The following is a 27,591-nucleotide window of genomic DNA, read 5'->3' as shown; positions in this document are numbered from 1 at the left end:
TCAGTATGAAATAGCTTTCTGTTTGTGTTATTTTTGTCTCTCCCTTGAGAATTTAATTACCAAAGCTATTTTCGAAGGCTCAAATAATACAGCAACACTATCTGGACAAATAGCTTGAAGGTCTTTTCCTGCACTTCCTGAAACATCTCAGACAGAGTGCCTGGAGTCTGTCCTCTTCTAGACTGAAAAATTCATTTTATCTTTTATGTAAAGATAATATTTTGATGCCAGTAAATTATTTGTTTAAAAAAAAAGTGCAGGACTGGAAGGACAATGAATATAGTCTGTTATTTTTATGCTGTTTTTGAATTGATATTTTGGCCATCTATTTCCACAGCAAGCTCTCTTGTAATAAGCTCTATTGCAGACAAAATATTTAGGCAATTAAAAACAGAAACAAAAACAAAGCTAGGTTATGGAAACACTTTATTTATCTGCACATGAGGTTAGGATTAAGACAATACATTGGAAAGATATAGTTCCTGTTTGAGGCATTAGATAGCATCCACAGTGTTGTATGTGGTGAAAAAGAGTCCCCTGAAACCAGAGGAACTCTGATTTTGCTCAGCACAAAGCAGGTCTTCCCTCATCCATCATTGGCAGAAGAGCATGTGATCAACCTATTTCAAAATATCTTACAAATATGTCATCCCTAGAAGCAACCCAATCAGCTGGAAGCCAGAGAGGGTATGCAGCAAACAAGGAAGCTCTTGATACAAGGTATTCAGATGTCAGCTTTTAAATTTCACCAAAACCTTGTGTTAGGTATAATAAAGTTGTGTCCAGAATTTTTTTTTCACTTTCTGAACCAAATTATAAAGTATTATATTTGTAATATTTTTAGCACTTTTCCACAGGCTTCATTTAATGCTGCTGAGCAATATACACACCAAGTGATTATATTTAGGACAGATAGCCTGCATTTAAATGTAAAATCTCTTATATGTCTTATATTAAACTGCATTTCTTTGTTTTAGATTATGTCCTTTTATTGTGTTTCCATAAATTAGTTTGAAAGAAATTATCTCTTGCTTAATGAGTAGACCAATTATTGTTCATAGAGGATGATACTGTCTCTTTAAAGGTTATTTGAAGGTTGATTGTTATCTTATTGCTTATATCTAGCAAATCTATTCAGGCATATGAATGAATTTGACCTTTTTATAGTTACTGGAAGAAAAAAAATAACAGAACAAAAGTTAATTTAGGACTCTACACTACAACACTTTCTCAGAGAAATGAAAGGGCATTCAAATCGATACTTGTACAATAACACTTCTGATGAATGTTTGTACCCAATTTTCTCATTTTGTGAACTTGAGATTGGAAATTTTGAATAGTTTTTAAAGACCATATTCTTTATGTGCTGTGAAGTATGTGGTATTGTGTCCAAACAATGCAAGGGGATAATCATTATAGAGGTATCCCTGGGCCTGAAAAGGTCAGTTTGTTGGAAATGTCAGCTTTCAATGCAACTATGCTGGACCTTCATACGCAAAGATCCAATTAAAGGGACGTACCAAGGTGCATAGAAATATAACAGTGACCCAGAATAATAATATGGTATTGTCAAAAGCTTTAAGTTGCTGTCATTTTAAGTATTAGGTTTATTTTTTCAAATATCTTTTCTATGAGTGTTATTTATTTTTACCATAACCCACTTTCTATCAGGTGCATATGCACATATGCACATATGTTTCAGATTTTCTGTATAAGGAAAATGAAAAACAAAACTCAACAAAATCAAGTATTACCATATTATATGTAATTTTACAATCTCCCTACCCCAATATCTATCTAAACTAAGACCTATAAATACTAGCCAACATGCTAGAACTGGATCAAAAAATAGATCTGGAACTAAAATAAAAAGAAAAGAAAAAAAAGAGAAAACTAATGTACAAAAAGAAAAAAAAAGTAAAACAAAAATAGAAAACAGCAGAAAAGCAGATAAAGTCTTCCAATCTTTTTTTAGCAATTATAATTACAATTTTACATTTATATCTTTTCTCTAAAATTATGTTATGGTTTTTCCATTTCTTTATCATATCCTACCTAATTGTCAGAACTATAGATAAGTTGATTTTTCTGTTTTCAAGAAAAAGTCTATAACGGGTTTCCAATCAGCAATAAATGTATATATTGTCTTTTCTCTAATTAAACAGGCAGTTTGATCCTGATGACACTCTCGGTTGATTCAGCATTTCATCCTTCTGAGGTCGATAAAATGAGGACCCAGACTGTTGGGGGCAATATGCTGATATTGTAAACCAATTCAAGTGGGCAGTAAAGCACTATAAAGTAGTATATAAGTATATAAGTGCTATTGCTATTGCTAAAGCAATATATATCATACCAGAGTCTACATGATACACAGCTTTTCATCCCTTATAGAACACAGTAAATCAGCTATTCTGACAATCTAGCTAAATGTACTTCACTTAAAGAACATTTCCTTCTTTTAAAAAAGGCATCCATTTCCAGAAACCCTTTTTTAAATTGCCTTTATTATTTTTATTTTTATCAGCATGCTTATCTGCTATAAACTATTCCCATAAGACTTTAATAACCACTCCAATCATTTAGGTACAAGCAGAAAAGCAGAAAGGAGACGGAACCCCCCCCCCAAAGCATTCCATATCTTGTAAGTTTGCTTAATTTCAAGGAAAACAGTATCTAAAGCTAAGGCTTTAGGGTTTTTGTAAATATTTCTGATTGGGATCATGATCCACCATCTGGCCTATTTTGATGATCACCTATGGACACTGCTAGAAGGCATATTTTTTAGAACTCATTAAAAATGGAAATCCCAAAATGTATTACTATCCACATGAGAAACCTACATATATTAGGAAACCACCATATGGACAGTGAAACAGAATGGTAACTGACTGAGACAAAGCTGTACACTCTCCTCTTATTTATTTAATCTAAATGCTGAATATATATAAATGGATGCTGGATAGAAAGGAGTGATGAGAGTTGGACACCCCCTCCCCAGCCCAACTAAGAAATAATCTAGGAACACCCCAACTAAACTGGGTCAACAGCAGCCTGAGGCTAAAACAGCAAACACTTGACACACACAATGAGGAACCAGCTAGCAGCAATCAGGACACAACAATAAAAGTAATTAACACCTTTTAGGCAAGAAAAAGGAACTAACAATAGTCACAAACCAGCAAATCAAGAAAGACAAATTTTAACTCACCAATTAGAAATGGTAAGTTTGTTACCAATCAGAAATGACAAGTTTGGAAACCACAAAAGGGTATAAAAAACTCTGTTTAAAGATCACTCTGTCTAGCTAGCCGGGGACTCGAGCTGAATTGTCACTCAACGCTGATCCTTGAAATTAAACCTCTTTCCGGTAGCTGGCTTCACGATCTATTTCTTCTGCGCCGCACTGTCAAGGGGAATCCCGGCTGGAAGGACCGAACGGGGGAGTTCCTCCCAACAATCTGGCGACCACAAAGGGACTTCCAGCTCACCCAGGCACCGGACCGGGCCCGGAAGAGTCATCACCCAGCCGGCAGCGGACACTTTGATCCGCGGGGAAGCCTCCTCGGACCCTGCCCGGTCGGCATCGGGTAGTAAAGGGAGTTTTTGAGTCTTATGCTCGAACAGCTACCAGGAAAGAGGGTAAGTGCCACCAAATTTAAATCTATTAGGTTAAAGGGTCTGGGGGAACGAAAGGAAGAATGCATGAGTGTGTGTGAGGCATCCTCCTCTTAGAATCAGCTGGAGCTCGCTCCCTCCGTGTGCCCTCTAGCCGCACCCCGACCTGCTGCTAGCTCCAGTGGAGCCGTGACTGGCGGAATTCGGGAAAGCAAGGGGGGGGGCATCGAAGCGTGAGACCTTCTGGTGAGAGAGGATGACCGAGCAGGCAGAGAAAGAGAACCCTATTCTGGGCAAGCCAGGACCCCTTCTGCCAGTAAATATCAAAGCAGTAGCCCCGAGCGGAGGTGGCCGCTCACCTCCGCGAATCTGTATTAGGAAAGAAGTCTCGCAAGGAGACTTCGACTGTATTGGGGGAAAGAAGTCTCGCAAGGAGACTTCGACTGTATTGGGGGAAAGAAGTCTCGCAAGGAGACTTCGACTGTATTGGGAAAGAAGTCTTGCAAGGAGACTTCAACTGTATTGGGAAAGAAGTCTCGCAAGGAGACTTCGACTGTTTGGAAAGAAGTCTCACAAGGAGACTTCGACTGTGTTAGGAAAGAAGTCTCACAAGGAGACTTCGACTGTATTAGGAAAGAAGTCTCACAAGGAGACTTCGACTGTTTGGAAAGAAGTCTCACAAGGAGACTTCGACTGTGTAGTGTATGAAAGAAAGATAGACTTTGCTTAGGGCCTTGCTGGGAAACTAACTTGGCTAAATAAAGGTACTTAAAAAGGAAAATAAGAAATAGTGATTCTCTCTCTATCTCTCTCTTTCTCTTCTCTATGCAACCATGTGGTATGTTTAAAATATGTGCCTTCCCTAACTTGAGTTATCTGAAATTTATGGTGGGAATGACTAGGATGTGTAAAACTAAGACTTCTGTTCGCTTGTCTTTGTGTATATGTTTGTCAAAGTCTGTGCGTGAGAGGTAAATGTGACTATTAACTGTTTCAAATCCAAAGAAAAAAGAATTTTAAATTCTGCTAGAAATTATGCTTAAAAATAAGCCACAAAAAGGAAATACCTCACTCTGTTTGTCTGGCCAACAAACAGAGTGAAGAAAAAAAAATTGTGTTTGTTTGTTTGTTTTCCTCTTTCTCTCTGTGTACGCTCAAGAACAGCCTTAAGTTACTAGGAGGGATTGTTTTAAGTTTATCTGTTGGAAAAGTTTCACTTGCATTTACTGTATGTGTTTTATCTATTCTTTTCCTGAAAAATGTGTGTCTATCTACAAGAGCCTTTTGAAACTCAAGTCTGCTTGTGTAGGGAAATAATTTTTTAAAGTTACTTTTCGTATCCTATCACTTACTGATGAAACTACTATGAAACTTTTCTGAAACAAATAAGCATTTTCTAATCTCTAAAATAATGTGGTCTATTTTAGAATAAATGTTCTCCTACCTCTGGAAAGTTGCACACCTTAAAATATTAGGCTTTTAAAATTATTTGGAGTTTTCAGCATTCTCAAGCTGCCTAGCATTTTTTTTTCCTCCTCTTCCTTTCAAGTTGCAAGTTCTTGTCCATAATATGTTGCAAATGGTCAAGTTCAAAGGTGAAACATTTCATTTTGTTGTTCCCCATTTGTCTATGTTTAATAACTGCAGTATTAGTGCCCTTTTCAAACTGCCTGCAAGCTACCCCCCTTCCAATTCTTTTCCTATCCTTTGTTCTCCATACCTTTTGTCTTCCTCTCCTGGGAGAGTCCATCCAGAAAGGGGGGAGACCTTGTTCTTGTATCTTTCAGCCCTGAAACCCTCTCCCAAGCCTTTGGAAGCAGAACACACAGACCCAGATGCTGCCTCCATCCATTTGAGCCATGGAATTGAGTTTTGAATCCAGCCATCCACTAAAAAGCCACCATGCAATCTGAGTGGAACATCTTCCCAAGTCCTACCATTTCCCCAGATGCCTGAGAGAGCTGCGAAAGGAAGGATTCCTGGTGCCATGTGAAGCCTCAGAAGAGAAAATTAAGACTGTGGGGGGAGGGTGGAAACTCATTGTAAACTTTTCTTTCTTGCCCCGTTTGTATTGTAACAAGCCAGTTGAATGTATTAATGGAGAGATGGCATTTAGGAATATGTGGCAGAAGAAGTGCTGAACACCTTGGACTTCTATCTGGTGGGAGGGAAAATTTATCCAGAATGTTTGTATTGACTATTTTGTAAAAGTAGCTGCATATACATGCACACACACAGAGACACCATTCAGAATCACACTTGAGTCTATCCCCTCCACCTACCTTTAGTGAAGTTCCCCAGGCTGATTTTTGCTCTGTTGCACCAAAGCTTTGAGGGATCAACTTCCAACAGATAACAAGGGGGAGGGAACTAGGCCCCCTCAGGTGATTTGCAATTCATATGCCCTGACTAAGGAAGCAATAGGAAAAATCCCAAACTTATGCCCTGAATATTTTGCACTGTTGAGCTCAGATTGGGATTCCTAGAACTCATTATGTGCAATTTAAAGAAAATTTAATAGCCTGGCAGTTGGGCATTACAAACCTGGATGCACTGAATTAAGAGCTAAGGCAGGAAACAACCCTTGAAACTGGGCAGCCAGTGGTCATGTACTAAGGAGAACCATGGCTGTGAAGAATTTTGGGGGGTATGCAAACCTGACTGGAAGCTAAAGGTGACATCCAACATTTAAGAGAACTAGCACAAAACATTGGGCACAACCAGTCATCCTGGAACCTTTCCTGGCTCTTTTCATGGTTACCAGACTTCCATTGGTTGAAAATTCTCATTGTTAGTATAATCACAGTCGCAATAGGTGGAGCCCTCCTTTGTTGCCTATGCCAATTAGCACCTTTAGGGTTAAATGCCTAAAGGTCTGCACAACTCCCATCAGAAGCAAGGGACAGAGCAAGAAAACATCTCTCATGATGTGCCAAATTGATCACCACTACCGTATATATGAACCAGTTGGGCTAATCACTGATACATCAGTAATAGCCCAAAATGGGGGAATTGATGAGAGTTGGACACCCCCTCCCCAGCCCAACTAAGAAATAATCTAGGAACACCCCAACTAAACTGGGTCAACAGCAGCCTGAGGCTAAAACAGCAAACACTTGACACACACAATGAGGAACCAGCTAGCAGCAATCAGGACACAACAATAAAAGTAATTAACACCTTTTAGGCAAGAAAAAGGAACTAACAATAGTCACAAACCAGCAAATCAAGAAAGACAAATTTTAACTCACCAATTAGAAATGGTAAGTTTGTTACCAATCAGAAATGACAAGTTTGGAAACCACAAAAGGGTATAAAAACCCCTGTTTAAAGATCACACTGTCTAGCTAGCCAGGGACTCGAGCTGAATTGTCACTCAACGCTGATCCTTGAAATTAAACCTCTTTCCGGTAGCTGGCTTCACGATCTATTTCTTCTGCGCTGCACTGTCAAGGGGAATCCCGGCTGGAAGGACCGAACGGGGGAGTTCCTCCCAACAGGAGATTAACATGATTTTAAAACTGGAGAAAAAATATCAATAACCTTGGTATAGCAATCATAAAGTCCTTGGAAAATTCTTGGATATTCAGATGCCATTTTATCTCTATAAGTACCTTCAAAGATATCAGAATAGTGCAAGCGACTGTATTCCCTGTGACACTTTATGAAAACAAAAGTTGGACTTAGAAAAAAATGATAGGAAGAACATTGATGCTTTTAAACTTTGGTGTTTGAGAAGATCCCTGAGAATACCATGGACATCCAAGAAAAGAAACAAATGAATCATCAAATGAATAAAGCTTGAGTTTTCACTCAAAACACAAATGACCAAATTCAATTATCCTACTTTGAACACATTATGCAAAGTTAAAGACCTATTAGAAAAGTTTCTAATGCTGGGAAGGGTGGAAGAAAAGAGCAGATGATGAATGAACTGTTAAAGTGGTAATAAATGCATCACTGGAAAATCTGAAACTCTAGATTAGGTACAGATAATTATGGAGAATATCTATCTATCTAAGACTCAAAACTGACTTGAGGGCACAAAATCAATCAATCATATATCTTCAATCCAGACTTTCTAGTACCAATGAGAAGAAATGTTACAGGAGAATAAACATTTAGAATAGAATTATTCACCAAATATTATGAACAGAGTATTATTTGTCAAGACACATTTGGACTTATCATATGAAACAATTACCAAAAGTAGTAATAATTGACCTGAACAGAGTAGTCAGGTCATAGCTATTTTAAAAAAATGGGGGTGGGGGATTGGACTTTGTTTTTTTTTTTTTTCATGAAAGCAGAGTAGCAGCTACTGGGGCTAGTGATCACAAACAAGCCTTTTGTTAACTTCTCAGCATGGCAAAATTCACGGAGCACTTCTTTTAAAACTGGCACTTGCAACAGAGTTAAAAATAAAACTAAATAGGCCTTATTCCTGTGTATTTAGCAATACAGAAAGTGGGAGTGAGGCACCAGGTAATGCTATGATTTAAATAACTTAAAATTGATGTAAATCAGGGATCTTGGTGCAAGCCTTCACAGGATAGCAGACACCACTTTGTATTCCTTGAAATAATGCTATTTGACCAGGATAGTGTGATTCCTAGAATCAACAGTAAGGAATTATGATGGGTTGATGGCTGACTGCATTAAGTATATTCCATAAACCCAGCCAGTGAACACTGATTCATTAATACTAAAGCAGTCGTCCTATGGGCATAAGTCTTCTTTCACTTGGTGGGACTTGCTTCTGAATAAATATACACAAGATCAATGTTAACCATCCACTGGTTAACTAATCTCTTATCCTGACAGTTGAGTAGAGAATATTATCTCCAGAAGTGGTTTTTGCACCCTGCAAACAGATAAACAATGCCCTACTAATTTATTTGCTGTCTTACTCAGAGCATTCTCCCTTTTTTCACCCTTAACTGGAGTCAGCCTTTATTAAGAAGATATTTAGGGGTCCATTTTTAAATACAATAGCTTTCAGCAACAAACATGAACAGTAATTACTTAAGATAGTATGAAAACCCACTCAGGATCCCTTGACATATATTTTGATCAGAATCAATGTAGTATTAATTAGCATGGATTATCAAGAAGAGTTAGAGCATGAGTTTCAGTAGAGAACAACTTTCTGTCACATTTTATTACCCTGTATCATTTTTACTAATAGGTATATTATAGCTCCATGACTTTGATTTCACATTATTTTCATGCTTCAATTAGTAAGAAGCAGACAGAACAATCAAGACAGTAATGGGAATAGCTTTTCAGAGAATTGTAAGAATGAAAGTTACTTTTTTTTTCTTCAAACCACATTTAAAGCTGTTCTTGTTATCTAATTTTATATGGCAGTTTCCAAAGCAATGATATTATAGTGGAAGGCAACCTTCAGTTCAGCCCTCACACCATCTCATTTTACTCAAAGAGGGTTTATTATTTTCTAACCAATGAAAATTAACTGAGCAATGCAGAAGAACTATTTCTGTAATTTTACACAATTTAACATGTCAGAATCAGAACTTAAAATCAGATGAGAGTTATGCATTTGTGAGCTACGAATTAATAAAACAGGTTGACTTACAACCACGACTGAGCCTGGAATTTTGGTTATAAGTCATTGCAATCATTAAGTGGGTCATCACATGACGTGACTTGATTTTACGACTGTTTTTTACACAGTTGTAAGGTGAGTTACCATGGTCATTATGCTGTGCAGGTTCTGAGGTTTTGCTTGATAAAAAATACAGGAAACCAGAAGTTGCCTTCAAGCTTTACGTTTTTATCCAGCTGAACAAAGACGGGCTTCTCTAAAAGAGAGAAAAAGCCCCAAATATCAGAAAAGCCTTATTTTTATACCTTCTTTGATTACATAAGCAATTCACCCAGCAAAGCTGACACACACAAGATAAAGACTTCGCCCTTTAAGGCTGGCACACTGTAGATAAGAAAGAAGAAAGCAGCAGTAGCTAAAATGTTCCCTTTTGGATGTTCCCACAAGACACCATATGTTCCCTTTTGGGTGGTTTAGGTATTTCCCTAAGTCACTATATGTTCCCAGGTGTGTTAGGATATTGGGTGTTTCCTTTGCTGTCCTTTTATGACCTTGGATTCATGGTTTTGCAAGTGGCCAGAGATAGTGGGGCCATCTGCATGTATTCACAACTGATACTGTCCCCTAAGTCCGGGTCAACAATTAAGCAAATCATGTGGTCATTAAGTGAATCCAGTATATCCAATGAACATTTTATAGTTTTCTGCAAATTGTAATCATGTGACCATGAGACACTGTAACTGGTGATATTCGTAAGATGGTTGCCAAGATTTCAAAATGCAATCACATGATTGTGTATGTGTGTGTGTGTGAAAAACAATCATGACTTTGAGGACAGGTCACAAGTAGCTTTTTTGAAATCCTTTGTTACTTTGTATAGTCATTAAGGGGCTAGTCATTGAGTGAGGACTTCCTATAATCTCATAATTTTATGTTCATTTTTTAAAAAGCAATACAGTAGATGTTCAAAATGTTACAGATGTATTATTGTAAAAGCCTATCCATGGACTCTTTCATAGAGTTGAATAAGATTATCTAGAAAAAATAATCATAAACTGAGTAAAGCTCCAATCCTGCAATCAGCCCTCAAAATTAAGATTTTGGCAAAGATCCTGTTGAAGAAGCCCCAGAAAATAAATAATTTCTGGTGCTTCTAACTAAGAACCTATGTTAAATTCAATGATGTTGGGAAGCAAACAAACCATAAGAGACAAGGTACAGTAATTCTATACTCTGTGCAGTAACCACTGTGTTTTGTCCATCCTGAGGACTTTAGTCAAAAACAATAGCTTCTGGATAAAATAGAAATGTTTCTTTAGTGAGTCCAAAACCAGTTCCTTCTGCCGCATTCTAAAACCATTTCAATTGTAAGGGAGAAGTGGGTGTAATTATCTCTCATGCTAAAGTTGATATTTTTAAGACAAAACAATATCTGATGCAATTCTAGGAATTTTCCCAGAAAAGAATTAGACTTTCTTTTGTGTTGGTGACCTCAGACATGAATATAAATGGCCCTTAAGCCATGGAATATTTTCTTTTATCTCCATTTGTTGCCCTCTCATTTTTTCAAAGGCCTTAGACCGTGTAGAGAAAAGTTGTTTGGCTGCATCTTATTTGTAAAAACAGATTGCCCATTATAGGTAGAGAAGCAATATGATTTCAATTATGAAATGGAACTAAAGCCAATGTTAAGTACTTTACAGTGCTTAGAGCTGAAGTAAGCTTACGTTCCAATAAATAAAGGAGCAAACTAAATTGTAGAAATGATGAAGATATATTTATTGATTATAAGCTGAGCTGCAAAGGATAGAGTCCTTGATCCCACCACATATGCAGCTAAATTACATAATACTTTGATAGTGAAATAGTAACAGAATCCCAGAAATCGATTGAGGTATTTCAGCAGCAGATGAAACCGGGCCAGAGCCTCAATAAGACTAAGTGATTCTGCAGTTGTCACCAAAGAAGTCATTATGATATTTGATAGTAGAGAACCTGAATGTGAAGGGGCCACAGAAACTGAGGCAGAGATAAGATGATCAAGCATGGTAGGATTCCCAAAGATCCTTTCATCTCCTCTTCACAATAAAAGGACACCAGAGCTTCCTACAAACGGCATTGTGTTTGGGGACTGAGCAAACACACTGCCTCAATTTAGAAGTGGTTTATTCATGAACAGTACTTTTTTAAAGTAGAAATACAGGCAGAGAGGAAGGACATGTTCCAGAAAAATACAGGGAGTGGTCTTGCCTGATAGCTGCATGTAGCACAGGCAGTTTAGAGTTCAATCCAGAGTCAAACCACAGGAGACAAAATGAAACTAAAACACATTAAAAGAGTATTCAAATGGAGGGAGGGGTAGGAGAATTCCCTGAAGTAGGCAGCCAGGAGCCAATCACAGAGCTCCTACAGCAGTAATACATCAGTCACAGTTGGTTAGTTGGTTGCAGCATCCTCTTGCCCTTTTTCCACCTGCACTTCATTGTGGCCTAGACATGACCTCTTTTTTCTGCCAAGTCTCCACAACATTCCTAATCTCATCACAGCTTTAAATCATTCCTAGCTGTTATCACCAATAAGATAGTATTTTTCCACTCCCAAGAGGAGTTTCAAGATATATAAAATTTGTTATTTTTTATCACACATTATCCTGGAAGTGATTGACTGATTGGAAAGAAAGAATAGAGGCAGGATAGGAGTTAGCAACATCTTGCTATTGTTTTCTGCAGACTTAAGCATGAGTTGAGAGCATTATAGCTCAGTAGTGGGGAAAGAATCTTTGCTTTCTCTTCCCTAGAGAAGCACAGAATCCAAAAGGATTGTTGGGTCCTTGAGTTGTGTGTTTAGTTAATTGCTGCCTTCTCCTCCCTACACCATCCCGTGGCATCTCATCCAATCTAAGTTAATAGCAGGAGGAATATCCTTCATTTGCTATACTTGCCTGGGAAATAAAAATCCCTGCACATATACATACAAAGCCCAATTGCAAGCCACCCAAAATAGCCCAACAGTGCCAGAACACTTTAAATAATGCTGCTTATTCTTTATATAACCAGTTTTTGTTCAATGGAGGAAAATGTTCTCTATTTGAAGACAGTTTTTAGAACATTGTCATTTTGTTCTGAGCTCCCACCCTGCACACAATAAGCTCCCAGCACACAAAACAGCTGTTCTGTTGTCCTTTTATACTATTGGCTCTCTCTTTGTGATCACATATATAAGAATCACTTAAAATAATTGAAATAAAGTCAAGCTTTCCCCACATGATACAATAGTGAACATCTGACTTTATGTATCTTTCCTAAGAATTGGAGGCTTGCATCCTGTTCTTCCTGTAATTCCCGGACATACAAGAGTACGTAAACAGAACTCTTGTATGCACAGTTGGCACTCTGTCACTAAACTGTGTCCTCAACAGTGGATTTAAACAATTAATTTTTAAATCTTAAGAATGATTATTTATAATAAACTATCTTCATATTTTCCCAGATTTTGACTGTAGACTAGATATTTGTATAGGAGAGAGAAAGAAATTCCTCTTATTCTTTTTCTTTGTGTGGACTACAGCATCAGTAATTTGAATTCTCATAAACATTTAAGCATTTTTTTTGTTCGTCTCTTCTAAAATCATAGAACTGACAATAGAATTTGAGCTGCAGAAAGAACATAGACAAAGGAACAAAACTTATATATTGAATAGTCTGAGAAATATGCATACATATGTAGTTCCTACTTTATCAAACATATTAATACTAGTTCATATGGATTAGTGATAGAAAATCTATTGTGCTCCAAAGGTTGGTGGATGACAGCTCCCAGAATTCTGATGCTGTATGACTAGTGGTTCATGATTACAACATTCACATGTGACCGGCTGTAACTTTTATTTTTTGAAATATCTGCATTAGGTAGTTGACGTAAAATTTCAATTCCAACACTGACACACAATGTGTGCAATTATTATACCTTTAAAGAACATTCTGTATCTAGAGAATTCAAGAATCCATCAGATATCTGATCCATCTTGAAACTGAAAAGTAATTCAGAAATAGTTATGATCTGGCATATTTGTTTGCTCTCACCCAAAAGAGATCTCTGGATCTTAGTCTTAGTATCCAATTCAGGGCTGTCAATGTTGACTTCACTATCGATATTTAAATCCAGTTTCTTAGCTACAAGAACAAACAACTTAAACCACTGCATTTACAGTAATTGCTTGGTGACAAGAGTCAATGTCAGACCCAGCCCAAGAATGACATATAACAATCCAGTCAAAAGTCAGTTCTTCATTTGCCCACACCATACAAACAAAATCTTGCCAGACTAAACCTATACCACTGTAACCCTAACAGTTATACACTGGGAAGCTTTAAGAATGTTCTAAATCTATTTCTCATTCTCCATTTCAGTGCCAGGCTGTGTTGTCTCTTGTCTATTCCACCTCCTTGAAAAGTGCTTCTTCCACTTCTCTATAGTCCATCACACCACCACCCCCTTTGTAGATACAATCCATCACAGTCATCCTGCCTTGATTCCACAAGAATTGTACTGCTCCTCTAAGCATTTGCCAAAACCAAGAAATAGTTACATCAGAACAGTGAGTAACAGACTAAATTCCAGTATATTAAATAAGCAGAATGTATCAAAAGCCAGATGTCACATTATAGGAGTTTGGAAGCCTCTTTTAAAAAATAGAAGTAAAGTTAAAGCATCTTCTAAATCATATTATCAATTCTCCCTTGCCACAACATGGAACAGTAATATAGGCTCCCTCTGATTTTTAGTAAATATCTAACATTAATGCTACAGAAAGTTAAACAAATGTTTCTGCGATAATTGACCATACCTTATGAATTATAGTATATCTACCCTGCAGACATACCATTAAGATAACCCGGGGAGGTTTATAGAAATATCAACACTCAAATTCACAGAATAAAGGTCTGAAGAGTCAACTCTGTGAAAGGATAACTGCCCGGGGCTTTACCAAGCACAATAAAGCTGTCAGTTGTTATTATGTTAAAGATTTTCTGGAGAACAGTGTTTTTCATTTTGCATGTCAGAGAAGGGATAAAGAGACACTTTCAGACAACCATCTCTTTAAGAGAAGATAAGGAAAAAAACTGAGCCTTGTTCTGTACTCACCAGGGTTGGTTATAGTCAAGAGGTCAAGTTGCCGCTGTTGCTGAAAAACAAATGATAAAAAGAGTTGCTGAAAGATAACTAATTTTAGCAGGTCAGTTTAGACGTACAATGCTACTCTTCTGACATTTGCAATAGAATTAATTACAAGTTACATGGCTCACCATTATGAAAGCCATGTGTGTCTAGCACTGACTTTGAATGCTCCCTAATTTGTGTTCTTAGAGTGTTAGTAATTAAATTGATGATGAATGTACACACATAGATCTCTGTTTAGACTTTTCTGCTTCAAACAAAGGAAGCATTTAATACATCAACAAAGAGTAATATGGAATGACTTAGTGAAATGATTTGATGCAGGGTTTTCTGTGTTTAAATAGCCTTAATTAACATCCTTATTTCAAATCTTTTTATTTATCCGTATTTTGTATACGAATGTCTGTGCACCAACATCTCTGCCGAATAAATGAAAATGAAGTGAATTAAAAATGAAAGGAAAGAAGCACACTGCTTTCCAAAATTACTTTGTTTGCAAATTTTATTGCAGTTTCTCCAAAAAATAAGAAAGAATTCTTGGCAGATTGGTGATTATGATATTACAGCCATTTTTTTTATTTATTACATTTATTTATTTTATTTTATTCATTATGCTAAAGTACAAACTATACATTACTGAATTTTCTTGTATCTGTTTACTACAAATATGCCTATTTATGTTGGCAGCACTCCCGTCAAAGTAATCTGATGCAAAATATCAATTTTTATACCACAAACTCAAATCAGTTAATGTAGTCTGACTTCTACAGTATGTCATCACTAATTATTGTGGGATTCCATTGCCACAACAATCCAATGGGTTTGCTACAAGTAGTGAGTGCTAATAAATGTATAGTTCTCCCACACTAATAATTGTTTTAAACAAAGCAGAGTTAATTTTTTTTTAAAAAAGTCCATATTTCTTACGATTCTTACAGCTTTTTTATCCTTAGTTTCCAACATGCCATAGGACTACTCTCCAAGGATACCTCAACTGCATAATGAATAAAAGTTGATTTTTTTTTTAATTTGAGTTCCTTATTGTTAGAGGCCTTGCAGAATTTTTTGTTTCAAAATATGATATATAGACCCAGAAACAAACAAATAAAAATCCAAAGCTTTATATACTTGTTTCTTCCCCTTTCACAGTATCATATGAATGTTTATTTGCCATTTATTTTTCTCTGTTGGGCCTCCTAATAATCACTGTTCTTTCTCAGTTCTTTTGGTCCTACATTTATATAGCACTAGCATTACAGAATACACCATCCACTTTAATTTATCTTTCCTCACCTGTTCAATAATGTCTGTGTTACTTTCATTTATTGTCAGGCCTATTGATCCTTTTCTAATCTAATTCTCATCATTATGCTGTCTCTATTCTTTTAGTGACACTTGGAAGTCCTTGAGAATGGGAAGCATGCCTGCATGAGCACTAAGCTAAAAAGTTCTCCTTTTGCCAAGTTCGGTTCATTCAGTCTCATCTATGTGAACTGAAAGTTTCAGTATTTGTGTAATCAAATGTTACCTAGTGAATGAACACTGTTCCCAAATGCTACATGAACATCTCTGACAAAGTAGAGGGACTATGCATCACTTCAGATTCAAAGACAAAAACGTGCTCTGGAGCACCTGCCTGCAATTCCTAAAATCAAATATGTCCCTTCCCAGGATCGTATAGAAGCTGTGGGGGCCAGTCACACAATCCTGAGAAATGACGCAGCTGCTTTCAGCAGTTTCAGATAAGTGCAACATTTGCACTATGTGAATCACAAATCTTTTTTTTTTTTTTTTTTGCCTTTGAATTCCAAATCCTGCACAGCACTAGGACTCAGTTCTGTTCCTCCTTACAACAAAAATATCAAAAATTTATAATTAATAGATATGCTTTTTTCTGTCATGAAAACCCTGTGATTATTTTGTTTCTATAAATTTAACTTGATGACCTATCAGCACTACGCACATTATAAACCAAGTTTGATTGATTGACACAGATTTTCTCCAAGAATAAACCAATATAACATCTAATAGCTTTCATAATAAATCTGAGGTTCTTTCCTCATTGCCACTGCTTTCATTCCCTAACTTTTAAAAAAATACTTTCAAGTTACCACAGTCTTCTTTGCTTAAGCTGACCTGAAAATAACCATAATGACACCTGAGGCTATTGATTCTGTTAGAGATGTGGATCCAACAGCCACTTGAATTTTCAGAACTTTGTGACCCACTGAAAAAAGGAAGCAGTGGACTATAGATGGAGAATTATGGATTTACTCTAAGTCCTTTGTTTGTCTATCCTCTTTAGAAATGTTCCAGCTCTTTGGCTAACAGATTATTAATCTGAGGTAACTTTTTCTGCCTTTTTGCTAAAGTTAACACATGGAATACATGCTCTTGGACTATCCTACTGATAGGATATGGTAAGGTGCTAGGGTTTACCTATGCACATAATGTATTTCTTGTAAATAAATCTCCTCTTCCTTATAATAATAAAATCAGATTCATTGCTGAGGTCAGGCTGCCCCTTTCAGAATACTCAGATCAAATGAATTCTCCAGAGAATCCATAAAAAAGTGCAAAATTGAATATCCAATAAGTCCCTGCCCTCCATCCATGTTCTCTTTTGTTTGCATTTAAAATCTGAAGTGTTCTGAGTTAGCACCTTAGGTATCAAGGAATCATGCTATCCAATTTATTAAAATAGTAGGAGCCAGTTTACTGTAGTGGTCAGAGTATTAGGCTAGAAACCAGGAAGTCATGATTTCTAGTCCTGCCTTAGGCCCAAAGCCAACTGGATGACCTTGGGCCATTCATTCTCAGTGCTAGGAAGCAGGCAATGGTAAACTTCCAAAATCTTGCTAAGAGAACTCCAGCTGTCCAGCTATCACCAGGAATCAAGACTGATTTGAACTCTCTCTCTCTCTCTTTTCCTTCCTTCCTTCCTTCCTTTCTCTCTCTATCTCTCTATACACACACACACACACACACACACACAAACATGAAAACAAGACTTAATATTTCCTGCTGAATCTTGATAAAGCTAGAAATACATTTGCTCCTATATTGAAAAGATATGGTTTCTGGAAGTATTGCTATTGTTAAGGTGACCAACCGTCCTCCTTTTGGGAGGACAGTCCTCCTTTTTTGAGTTCTATCCTCCCTCAAAAACTGTCCTTCTAAATGTCCTCCTTTTCCATATACCATCCTCCTTTTGGGAGGACAGTCCTCCTTTTGTGAGTTCTGTCCTCCCTCGAAAATGTCCTCCTAAATGTCCTCTTTTTCTATATTTGAAGACTTATCTACAGGGCTTTCTTTTCCTCATAGAACGCTCAGAAGGTGTTCCGGAACCATTTTTTGATTTTTTTTTCAACTTTTGCCTGAGCTGTGCTACTCCCCCATTGGCTTTCAAAAGCCAATAGGAATTGCTGCTGAGTGCGCCAAAACACCCAGGCGGCAAACTTTGCACGTGCAAGTTGCAGGAACTTTGCACCCCTCACTGCTACCCAACTACACCATCTTCTACTTAGTTCTGCATATAGCTGGAGGAGAATGGAGCGGTAAGTTTCTCTTGATCTTCCTTGTTCGGTTCTACCCAGGGATACACAGGATAGGCAGTGGTGCTGGGGGGCGGCTGGGGAGTGACTGCAGGGCCGGAGCCAGCACGGCTGGTGCTTTGCGAGCTGCGAGGCTGGCTCTACGGGGATGCGCAGGGTGGGCAGTGGTACTGGGGGGCGGCTGGGAGGGCAGCTGCAGGGCCAGAGCCGGGGCAGCTGGTGCTTTGCCTTTGCGAGCTGCGGGGCCGGTTCTACGGGGATGTGCAGGGTGGGCGGTGGTGCTGGGGGACAGCTGGAGTGGGCGGCTGCAGGGCCAGAGCTGGTGCAGCTGGTGCTTTGCCTTTGCAAGCCGTGGGGCCGGCTCTACGGGGATGCATAGGGCAGGCGGTGGTGCTGGGGGGGCAGCTGGGGGAGCAGCTGCAGGGCCGGAGCCAGCACGGCTGGTGCTATGCCTTTGAAAGCTGCGGGGCCAGCTCTACCGAGATGCGCAGGGTGAGCGGTGGTGCTGGGGGACAGCTTGAGGGGTGGCTGCAGGGCCGAAGCCGGCATGGCTGGTGCTTTGCCTTTGCAAGCTGCGTGGCCAGCTCTACGGGGATGTGCAGGGTGGGCAGTGGTGCTGGGGGGGCGGCTGGGGGGGTGGCTGCAGGGCCAGAGGTGGTGCGGCTAGTGCTTTGCCTTTGCAAGCTGCGTGGCCGGTTCTACGGGGATGTGCAGGGTGGGGGTGGTGCTGGGGGACAGCTGCAGGGCCAGAGCTGGCTCGGCTGGTGCTTTGCGAGCCGTGGGGCCGGCTCTCCATGGCAGGCCAGCGGTTCTGGCGGGGCGGCTATGGGCGAGGGCGTGGTGGGTCTACGCAGTGCTGACCTGCGCTGCCACCACCTCACCCTGCGCACCTACATGGCCGTCCTGGAGCACCTGGCTCACAACATCTGTCTTTGCCGCCCACCCCCACGCAATCCAGCCATGTAGATTTTTGGACAAGTGAGAAATCGAGATTGAATGTTGATACTCTAACTGCAGCACTTGCCGTAAAATTCAATATGAAGGATATTTCTTGTTCAGATATTTCCAATATATTGTTAGAAGATGATACATTGACAAAAAATATTCATTCAATGGAAAAGTACTCATTTAAATAATTAATAGGCATGTAAGCATAATTACAATATAAAATGTTATTGTTACAAATGGTTTTTATTATGCATTTATCGTATTATATTGTATTCTGTATTATTGTTGCAATAAATACAATGTTTCTTTTATTTACGATATTTTTTTCTTCAATTTATTCGTGTCCTCCTTTTTGTTGTAAAAAAGTTGGTCACCTTACTATTGTCATAGATGGTTCTCTAAGTTGCTCATAAGAATCTGTTCTTCCTAGTTACAGCTTTCTTTGCTTCCTTCTTATCTTTACTCCATACATAATTTATATTCACAACAAAAGCTGAAATGAATCTTGTCTTATCCTGTCTGCTTCAATTCCTGCAAGGGAACCATCTTAATTCTGGAGTTCTCATTACTCAGAATATTTGAATAGAATCCACATACTACAATCCAAAAAATACTGTTATTATTCCATTGTGTTTCATTCTAGTAACTATACTGTTGTTCTTCACTTCAGATTCAAATTTAAATATATGGATTTCTCCCTGAGCGTAGCTGGACATGGTTGACCTTAAAATATTTTATTGCTGAAATTCTTTATTACATTTTTCTGACTTAAGCCTTTAAACTTTGAGCATTCTTTTAACCTTTTCTCCTGATAATATATTCCCTTTTTTCCCTCCCTTTCACCACTTAGATTCTCTTCCTTCAGTATTGATGCCCTTAGAGATTTTTGCTGACTTTTCAATTTAATTCTAGCTATAATTAATTCAGGGTGAATACAAAAAATACAAAGACAGTATTATTTTGTGTAAATTAACAAATTCGTTTAAGATTAGATTATCTGCAAGATGGTCCTCACTACTGTTTTGTTCTTTGTTTCATTATCTAAAACTCAAAACCTAAATGAAACCCATCATAAACAGGTCAATTCTTTTCTTATCATAAGATCTGTTCACAGAAGCTTTATTCAAAGACATTTCAATATAGTTGAACACTAACTCTTTGGAAAACTATGCAAGGGACTTCTAAACTGTAGATATTTATTAACATTCTCTATCTCTCTCGTAAATGAATTTCTCTACCCCGTCTTTAAATTCTGTCAAATAGAGCTAATTTACTTCACCTGATTTCTTTGCATTTGTTCAAAAGCAAGTATAGAGATGTCTCACTGCTTAGTTGGCCAATAATCAGAATGGGACAGCAATTGTTTCTTCTGAAGATATCACAGGTATCACCCTTTAAAGCACTTTCCTCCAATCACAAACTTAGACTCCTTCCATTTCAGCTGGAGAATTCTATTTAATTACAGGCTAGCTGCTAGCCCCAGCAATTCATTGGTTGCTTCATAGTAGAAGAAATGCCCTTTCAATTAGCAGCTCTAATATCTTTTAGATTTCCTCTTCACTCTATTGCAGCGGTGTCAAACTTGATCGCATCATGTGATGTATCATGATGATTTTTTGCCTTTACAGACCCAGGGTGGGCGTGGCCTGTGTGTGACGCATCCGGGCCGTGGGCCACCAGCTTGTTATCCCTACTCTATTGCAACTGTACTGTTACTATAACTCTTGCTTTGTAAAAAGAAGGTGGCTGGTTTGAAACATAACAGTAGCGAACATTACTTTAATTACTATTTTCCTTCTAACGCTTTCTTTTTTCCTCTGATATTTTTTTAAAAATAAGTGTTTTGATACACTATTTCACTATTTTTCCAGCCACTTGAGAAGTAGCAGTATTTTACCCCTACTAGACACATACATGGAGACACATACAAACAGACACACGGTTTCATATATACTTACATTCAGAAAATACATTTATTCATACAGCATACATTTGGCTTAATACTACTAGTAATTGCAATTTAATAATGTGTATACAAGAGTCAATTTGATGTAGTGGTTAAGGCATCAGATTACTAGAAACTGGGAGACTGAAAGTTCTAGTGCAGTCCAAGGCATGAAGCAACTGGGTGATTTTCAGCCAATCACTCTCTCACATAAAATATCACACTTAGTCACCAACTAATCTTGTCTTTCAATTTTAAAAAAAACCATAATTCTTTATTCATGTAATGCAGCTTCAATTCACACTTTCCTTTCTCTTTATTATTAGTTGCAGCTATAAAATTTCATCATCTAAAAATAAATAATAATGTTAAGACTTGCCTGAATTAAAACTTTTCACTTTCTTCATGTTTCTTTTTATTTAAACAGCATAGATATACACCTTAACTATTTATTATTAGAAGGGAATAGAGTTCAAATGCATAAATAGAGACTACCCATATAGGTACATGAAGCTCAACTCCTCCTGAATGTGAACAAATATTTGCTGTTCTGCTCTGTTTGTTTAATGAATTTTTATCACCTCCAAAGATATTCTGATAATCTCTTTGATTATATCCATTCATCTAATCCATTGTCTTTCCCACCTACTTCTTTCAACCTTGCAAGCATAGTAATTTTTTAATAATCAGAAATATTCCACAATTTGTTGTATTCTTTGCAAGATTCCTGTGATTTCTCTGATTCAAAAAACTCAGAGCAACAAACTCCTCTCATTTTATTTTTGTTATATTTTTCTGTTGGTTAATCTTCTTGATGGAGATATTGCTTGATGTCAGAAGTCTGTGTCCACTCATTACATATCCTTTTTGTGGTACTCATTTTCATTCCCCATTTTCTGCTATCATGAGAGCTTGCCGTGAAAACCATTTAGATGGTCTTCTTTGAAATTTCTGGACTAGTATATTATGCAGTCCTCTGAGTGGTATAATATACTATTTATCTGTGAGAAATCACACTCTACCACAAAACTAATGATTCACTGATTTTTTTCTAAAAAAAATATACTTTAATATAAGTAAACCAGAATCAAATTCTAAATATACAGGGTGGGTTTTTCCCCATTTAGACAGAAGTGAAGAAATACCATACACATAGATAACTTGTTCCTGAAAATCAAATAAGTTTTATTCTTGCAGTTAGTTTGGGAATTTCAGGGGCAGATAACTTCTAGTGATTGGGGACTGCAACTAATATATTTCCCAGCCTCTGAATCACTGTAACCTGGCTTGATAGATTAAGCTGAAAATTTTTGGTTCTTTTTGATGAGTTCAGAGAGGGAAGCATGCAAACTGTTGTGTTTTGCTTTATAGGGGCATAATGCATCATTTTATATAATTATCTTTTACTAAATACTAACATAATAACTAGCAATATGTTATAGTGCCCCAAAGAGGCACTTTGCAACCAAATTTCAAGAGTGCAATCTGGGATAGCAGTGAACTCGCAAAAGAGAAGTTGGAACCACAGGCCACAGGCCACTCATCCTACAACATTCATTTTGAATATTTTTCTGACCAATTAAATAGTAATCCCAAAGAACAATTATTCTCACTGAAAGAGTTAAATATATGAAGTCAGCTGTAAGGGATAGCATGTTTATGGTGGAGGATAAATTGGGAATGACTGATTACCACATTGAGAGCCTAGCTCTCAAAGAAGACAAATTTGCTCAAATAAATGATCTGAACATGATGTGGAGAAGGAGGCTGTGATAATCTGGCCCAACATATAAATATACTGTACTGAGAGAAAACACTTCAGTTATTTTTCTTAATAAGAGTAAATGGATATTTAATTCCTTACATGAATATGACTTTTGAATTTGCTTTAAGCATCCATGCTTGCTGCAAGTTGGTACTTGTTGAGAACAGACAAAACACTAAATTATTTTCCTATATGACATTTCAGAAACAAGATCAGTAAAGAATGTTGAAAGATATCAGAAAACTACAATATGATAATTTATGTGGAAATATTAAAACAGCTGAGCAAATACAGGCTGGCAAAGAAACCATGAAGAGAAAAGGTAAAGATATAAATAGACTTTTTTCATCTGAATGATATTTTTTTTCTCTATGAGAGACAAAATGTTTAGCTTAAGCATAAATATATATTACTGCAGTCTACAGTGGAATATCATTCTCAAATTCAACAACTTCCCAATAGACAGGTTGATGAAGTTTGTATTTGAAGAATTTGAGAATGCAAAGTTCTTTGAGTAATTTTGCTACTGCAATGTTTCTTCTGGTGGCTGGGGCATTTTCAGAGTTGAAGTCCACACATTTTAAAGTAGCTCTCATTAAGACATACTGTATATAATTAAATGTAAACTGTGAGGCTCATGTTGGATTACTTGGGCAAAAATATCCCTCTGATACTTGGAATTCTTTTTTTCCCCTCCATGTCAATAATTGATGAGTCACTTATTCTTGAATCAGAATTTCCAGAAAAGTTGTCAGTTAATTAAACAGATTATTTATAATTGGCCTTTTTAAAGTAGACGTTTAATTGCATTACAGTGAAGATTTCTTTCTTGGAAAGTCTGTTCCATGCTGATGTATCTGAAGGAGATGACCAGCTGAGTCCAAGGGTAGGGTAAAACATAATCAGTCTGGGCCCCCATGAGACCTATGTCCACCCCCTAAGTAGATAGTAGATAGATTCTTGTGTATACACTAGGGTAGCATGGGATAAACCTGTAATGCTTTTGAACTCTATCCTGCTCCTGATTTCTTGCACCTGACAGTATTTATAATATAGGATTAGTTCATTTCTTCATTAAGCAACTGTCCTAATGTGGAGAAACTAGATGCATAAGTCCTAATTGATAACAATGAGACATTACTGTCAATATCTAATACCTTCACAAGGACTCTGCATGCTACTTTCAATTAGTTGGGCCCATGTCTTTCTAACTTTATATTTTTCCTTTATGTTGTTTATCCAAGTGAAACCATTTTTTACTCAAGTGATTTCACTGGGCTGAGTTACAGTCCTCTTTTTTAAAAAAAAATGTTTTATTTCGTGAAGCAGTTATAACTAAGGCAATTCCATTTGAAAGCAGCTTTTAACCATCTGGCAGGCCTTTGCAAGATGAAGTTCTACTTCTTATAGAGTTAACTTTTAAAACATTAAAAGCTTTATTTTGGTGTCAGTAACATACATATTTTTTCCACAGCCTGGAGTTTCATTAGATAAAATTACTAAGTCACAGTGTTATTGCTGTGTTTTTGACACCAATTACTATAATACCAATACAGATAACTCTAGTGACACAAACAGAATTAGGCGTAAATGTGAGGAATAAGCAGTGGGAACTAATAAAGTCTGTGTTAAACAGCTACTTATTTCAAAGAAATAATAAACAGAATAAAAACAATAAGGACCACATGTGATGCTGTTAATATTATAAAACTAATCTATATAAGATATAGATTACTTACTTCGGTGTGGGAAAACTACCTCTTAGTTGTCAGCCTATGTACTATATTATGTAACGATAAATAACAGGAAAAGCATTCTGACAGAAAATATATAGATTAGGGAAGGCAATTATTTACCATTAAGAGCCTGCCCTTTCTTGGGAAGATGGGATAACTATTCAATGAATTTCTAATTAGAAACAAATTGCACCTGTTCATAGCAGTAATAGGATATTGACTCACCTATTGTTTGTTTATGGGTGTATTGATAATAGAAATAGGGATATTTTCACCATTTTGAAACCAATAGTTCAGATCAATTTATCTAAAACCAACAGAGAGCACTTTCTTCCAGCAAGGAGAAGGCAATTTTTTTCCTGTGTCTTATCATACGTAGAAAAAAAAATTAAAGTTGTACTGAGTCTGTAATTTTTACTTTAAAAGTTGCTTTTTAGTGCTGTGAACCGACATTTGTCGATCCTAGCCCCAGAATGATGCCCTGAACACATCAGAACCATTATATGGGGGAATATTCACTCTCCATATGATGCTCAGCAAACTTTGTGATTTGCTTTGGTATGACAAATGTAGGTTTTTTTTCATCTATATCTCATCAAACAACCACGTTAAAGGGGCGTAACTAATATGTGCTCAATCCAGGGGGGTCAGGTACCATAGATATGAAAAAAACATATAGCTTTGCAGAAAAAAGGGGCCAGTACTTTAGGTAAGTCAATTCAGAAAACAGATACTGCAAAGACTACTGGAACACGACTTCACGGTGTTGGTAAATTTAAGGTAAAAGCCTTTTATACTAACGAGAAGTGGCTGATTTTAAGTTTTTTTAATCACCCCTTCCTCGGGACTGCTGATTTTATTTCACTGTTTTTGCATTCCTTCTTCAAGATTATCTCTGTACTCCTCAATGATAATTAGGCAGGTTGCATAGAAAAATACATGTTATTTTATTTATTCAGTGCCTTCACATCAATGCTACCTCCCAGCAACTGCCTGGATAACTTTCTGAAGTTTTCTTGGTAGGTTTTCAGAAGTAATTTGCCACTGCCTCCTTCCTGGGTTGAGAAAAAGGGACTGGTTCATGGTCACCCAACAGGCTTTCAGAAAAGTATGCATCCATTATGTATTTTGAAGAAAAAGAAGCATACAAAGTCTACAGGACAATATCTGTGGATGTAAAAGCTGCTTATTATGAATGCACACATACACATACAGAGAGAGAATTGGGGAAAGGGGTCTGGAAGGGTGAAAATATGAAATGAAAAAAATTCCAAGTACATGTAGAACTAAAATAAAACAGATTTACTTCTATATTCTACCAACATTCTCATTGCATAACATTACTGGCAGAATTATCATCTCTGATATAACTTGATTTTCCTGGTATATTTTTAGTAGTAGTATCATCCCTGGCATTCAGCCAAATCCATATATTCTCTCAGCTGGTGCATCTTGAATACAGTATTGTTCTTATTTTATTGTTGTCAGAAAAAAACACCCAGAGCAGTAAGCTTGGTTTTATCCTGTTTATCATTAGCCTTCTTTGTTCCCTACTTTCTTCCATTAAGTGAAATCATTTCCGAAACAAAGGCAATCAAGACATTTGTCCAAAGTGTCTGCCTTATGTCAATTTACAAGGAAAGGGTCTGGACATATTCTATAGTGCTACAGCTGCATCACAGATGGGTTTCTGGTGCTCTTCAATCACATTTGGTACATGGCAGATTTGAATTTGACCTATCTTGATACTGCTGTTTAATTTTCTAAAATCACATGGATTTGTCAAAAAACATATGTCTGATCTATTTAAGTTATTCAAAATGGAATAGAAACAGGCAACGGGATGGATATAAGGTCAAGCTCCAACAGACAGCCTTTTTAAAAAGGAGGAAGCAGAGTGTCTTGACAGAAGGGGGGCAACTCCACCCCTCCTTTCAGTAATTTCCTGTAAAAGGCAACAAGATATCCAGTTAATCAGGATGCCTCAAAGGAACAGCTCTACACAGCATTCCGGCTTTTTAATTTTGAGAGATTAATCTATTGAGCAATCTTCCCTTGTACCATTTTGTCATAACATTGATTCGCTCGCTGGGAAGCTGCTAAGTTTCTATATGTAAGACAATATGATCGAAATAATTGCATAAAGAACAGAACAAAAAAAAAGAGTACATCTTCTTACACAATTATACTTAAATATTTATGGAAAGAATGAAAAGAAAGCGAGTCTGCTTTTTTTATTCTTTGTAACCATAATAGGCTTTGGGAAATTTGTGAGCCCAGGAAGTTACAGCAGCAGTATATATATATAAAAGCCGACAAGCAGAACATCATACCTGTGGTTTTTGGTCTCCAAACTGTGGTTCACCAACAACTGAACAACAGCCTATGTAAAAATTAGCTTATTATTAGCATTTCTTTGCTAAAAAAGCCCATATTGAAATTATAATAGTGAAAGGAGATTATAGATGAAAGCTAGTTTAATCTAGTGGCCAAGGCACCAGGCTAGAAAACAGGAGACTCTAGTTCTAGTCTTGCCTTGGGCATGAAAGCTGGCTGGGTGACTTTGTACCAGTCAGTCTGTCTCAGCCCAACCCACCTCACAGGGTTGTTATTGTGGGGAAAATAGGAGGAGGAAGGAGTATTATTAGCTATGTTTTCCGCCTTCAGTTATGCATAAAAAATAATAAAGGTGGAATAAAAAAATAAAAAAGGTTGGTTAACGCTCCTTCTCATGTGCATCTTGCTCTCTTCCTCTTCAGTAATTTCCAAATTTAATGTTATTGTTCATCATTTTAATGTACTATATTGGCATTTTAACTGATTGAGTGCAAGCTGTCTAGAGGCACCTTTAGCAAGATGAGTAGCATGTAAGTTTAATAAATAAATATAAATAAATAAATATATGAATTTGCCAATTTAGAATTTTCGTTTCTTTTATTTATTATTTTGAATCTCATTTTTGTCTCCCTCATCTTTGATCTATGACCATATATTTTAATAAAAAGTAACTTTTCTGAAGCTATCCTGGAGAATACAAAATAAACAAACAATAATATTAATCACCAATAGTTTATATAATGTTATAAATTATATAACATTATGTATAGCAACTTTATCTTCATTATCACTTGCCATAAATTTCCGTTAGATCCCCAACTTATTTATGGATTATATTAGGATGGAAAACCTTTCATTGGACTCTTTTAATATTAGAGTAGGAAGGGAATACAGTTTATAGCTAACATAATCAACAATATAAAGTGAGAATGGCCTTAACA

General features: G+C 37.1%; 1 protein-coding gene across 1 annotated transcript in view; it reads right to left on the bottom strand.

The window, feature by feature from the left end:
• AGBL4 (ATP/GTP binding protein like 4) overlaps positions 1 to 27,591 on the bottom strand; it is an 891,909-nt gene that overhangs the window by 511,086 nt on the left and 353,232 nt on the right. Inside the window, exon 6 of the mRNA XM_039319949.1 lies at positions 14,333 to 14,372. Within this exon, the coding sequence (XP_039175883.1) occupies positions 14,333 to 14,372 (40 nt within the window). The remainder of the gene's footprint in view (positions 1 to 14,332; positions 14,373 to 27,591) is intronic.

Source organism: Crotalus tigris, unplaced genomic scaffold (genome assembly GCF_016545835.1).
Source record: "Crotalus tigris isolate CLP2741 ecotype Arizona unplaced genomic scaffold, ASM1654583v1 scf7180000023617.9722795, whole genome shotgun sequence".
In the NCBI taxonomy this organism is placed as follows: Eukaryota; Metazoa; Chordata; class Lepidosauria; order Squamata; family Viperidae; genus Crotalus; species Crotalus tigris.
The sequence above is the reverse complement of the archived record's forward strand: the minus strand, read 5'-3'. Positions and strand labels throughout refer to the sequence as shown.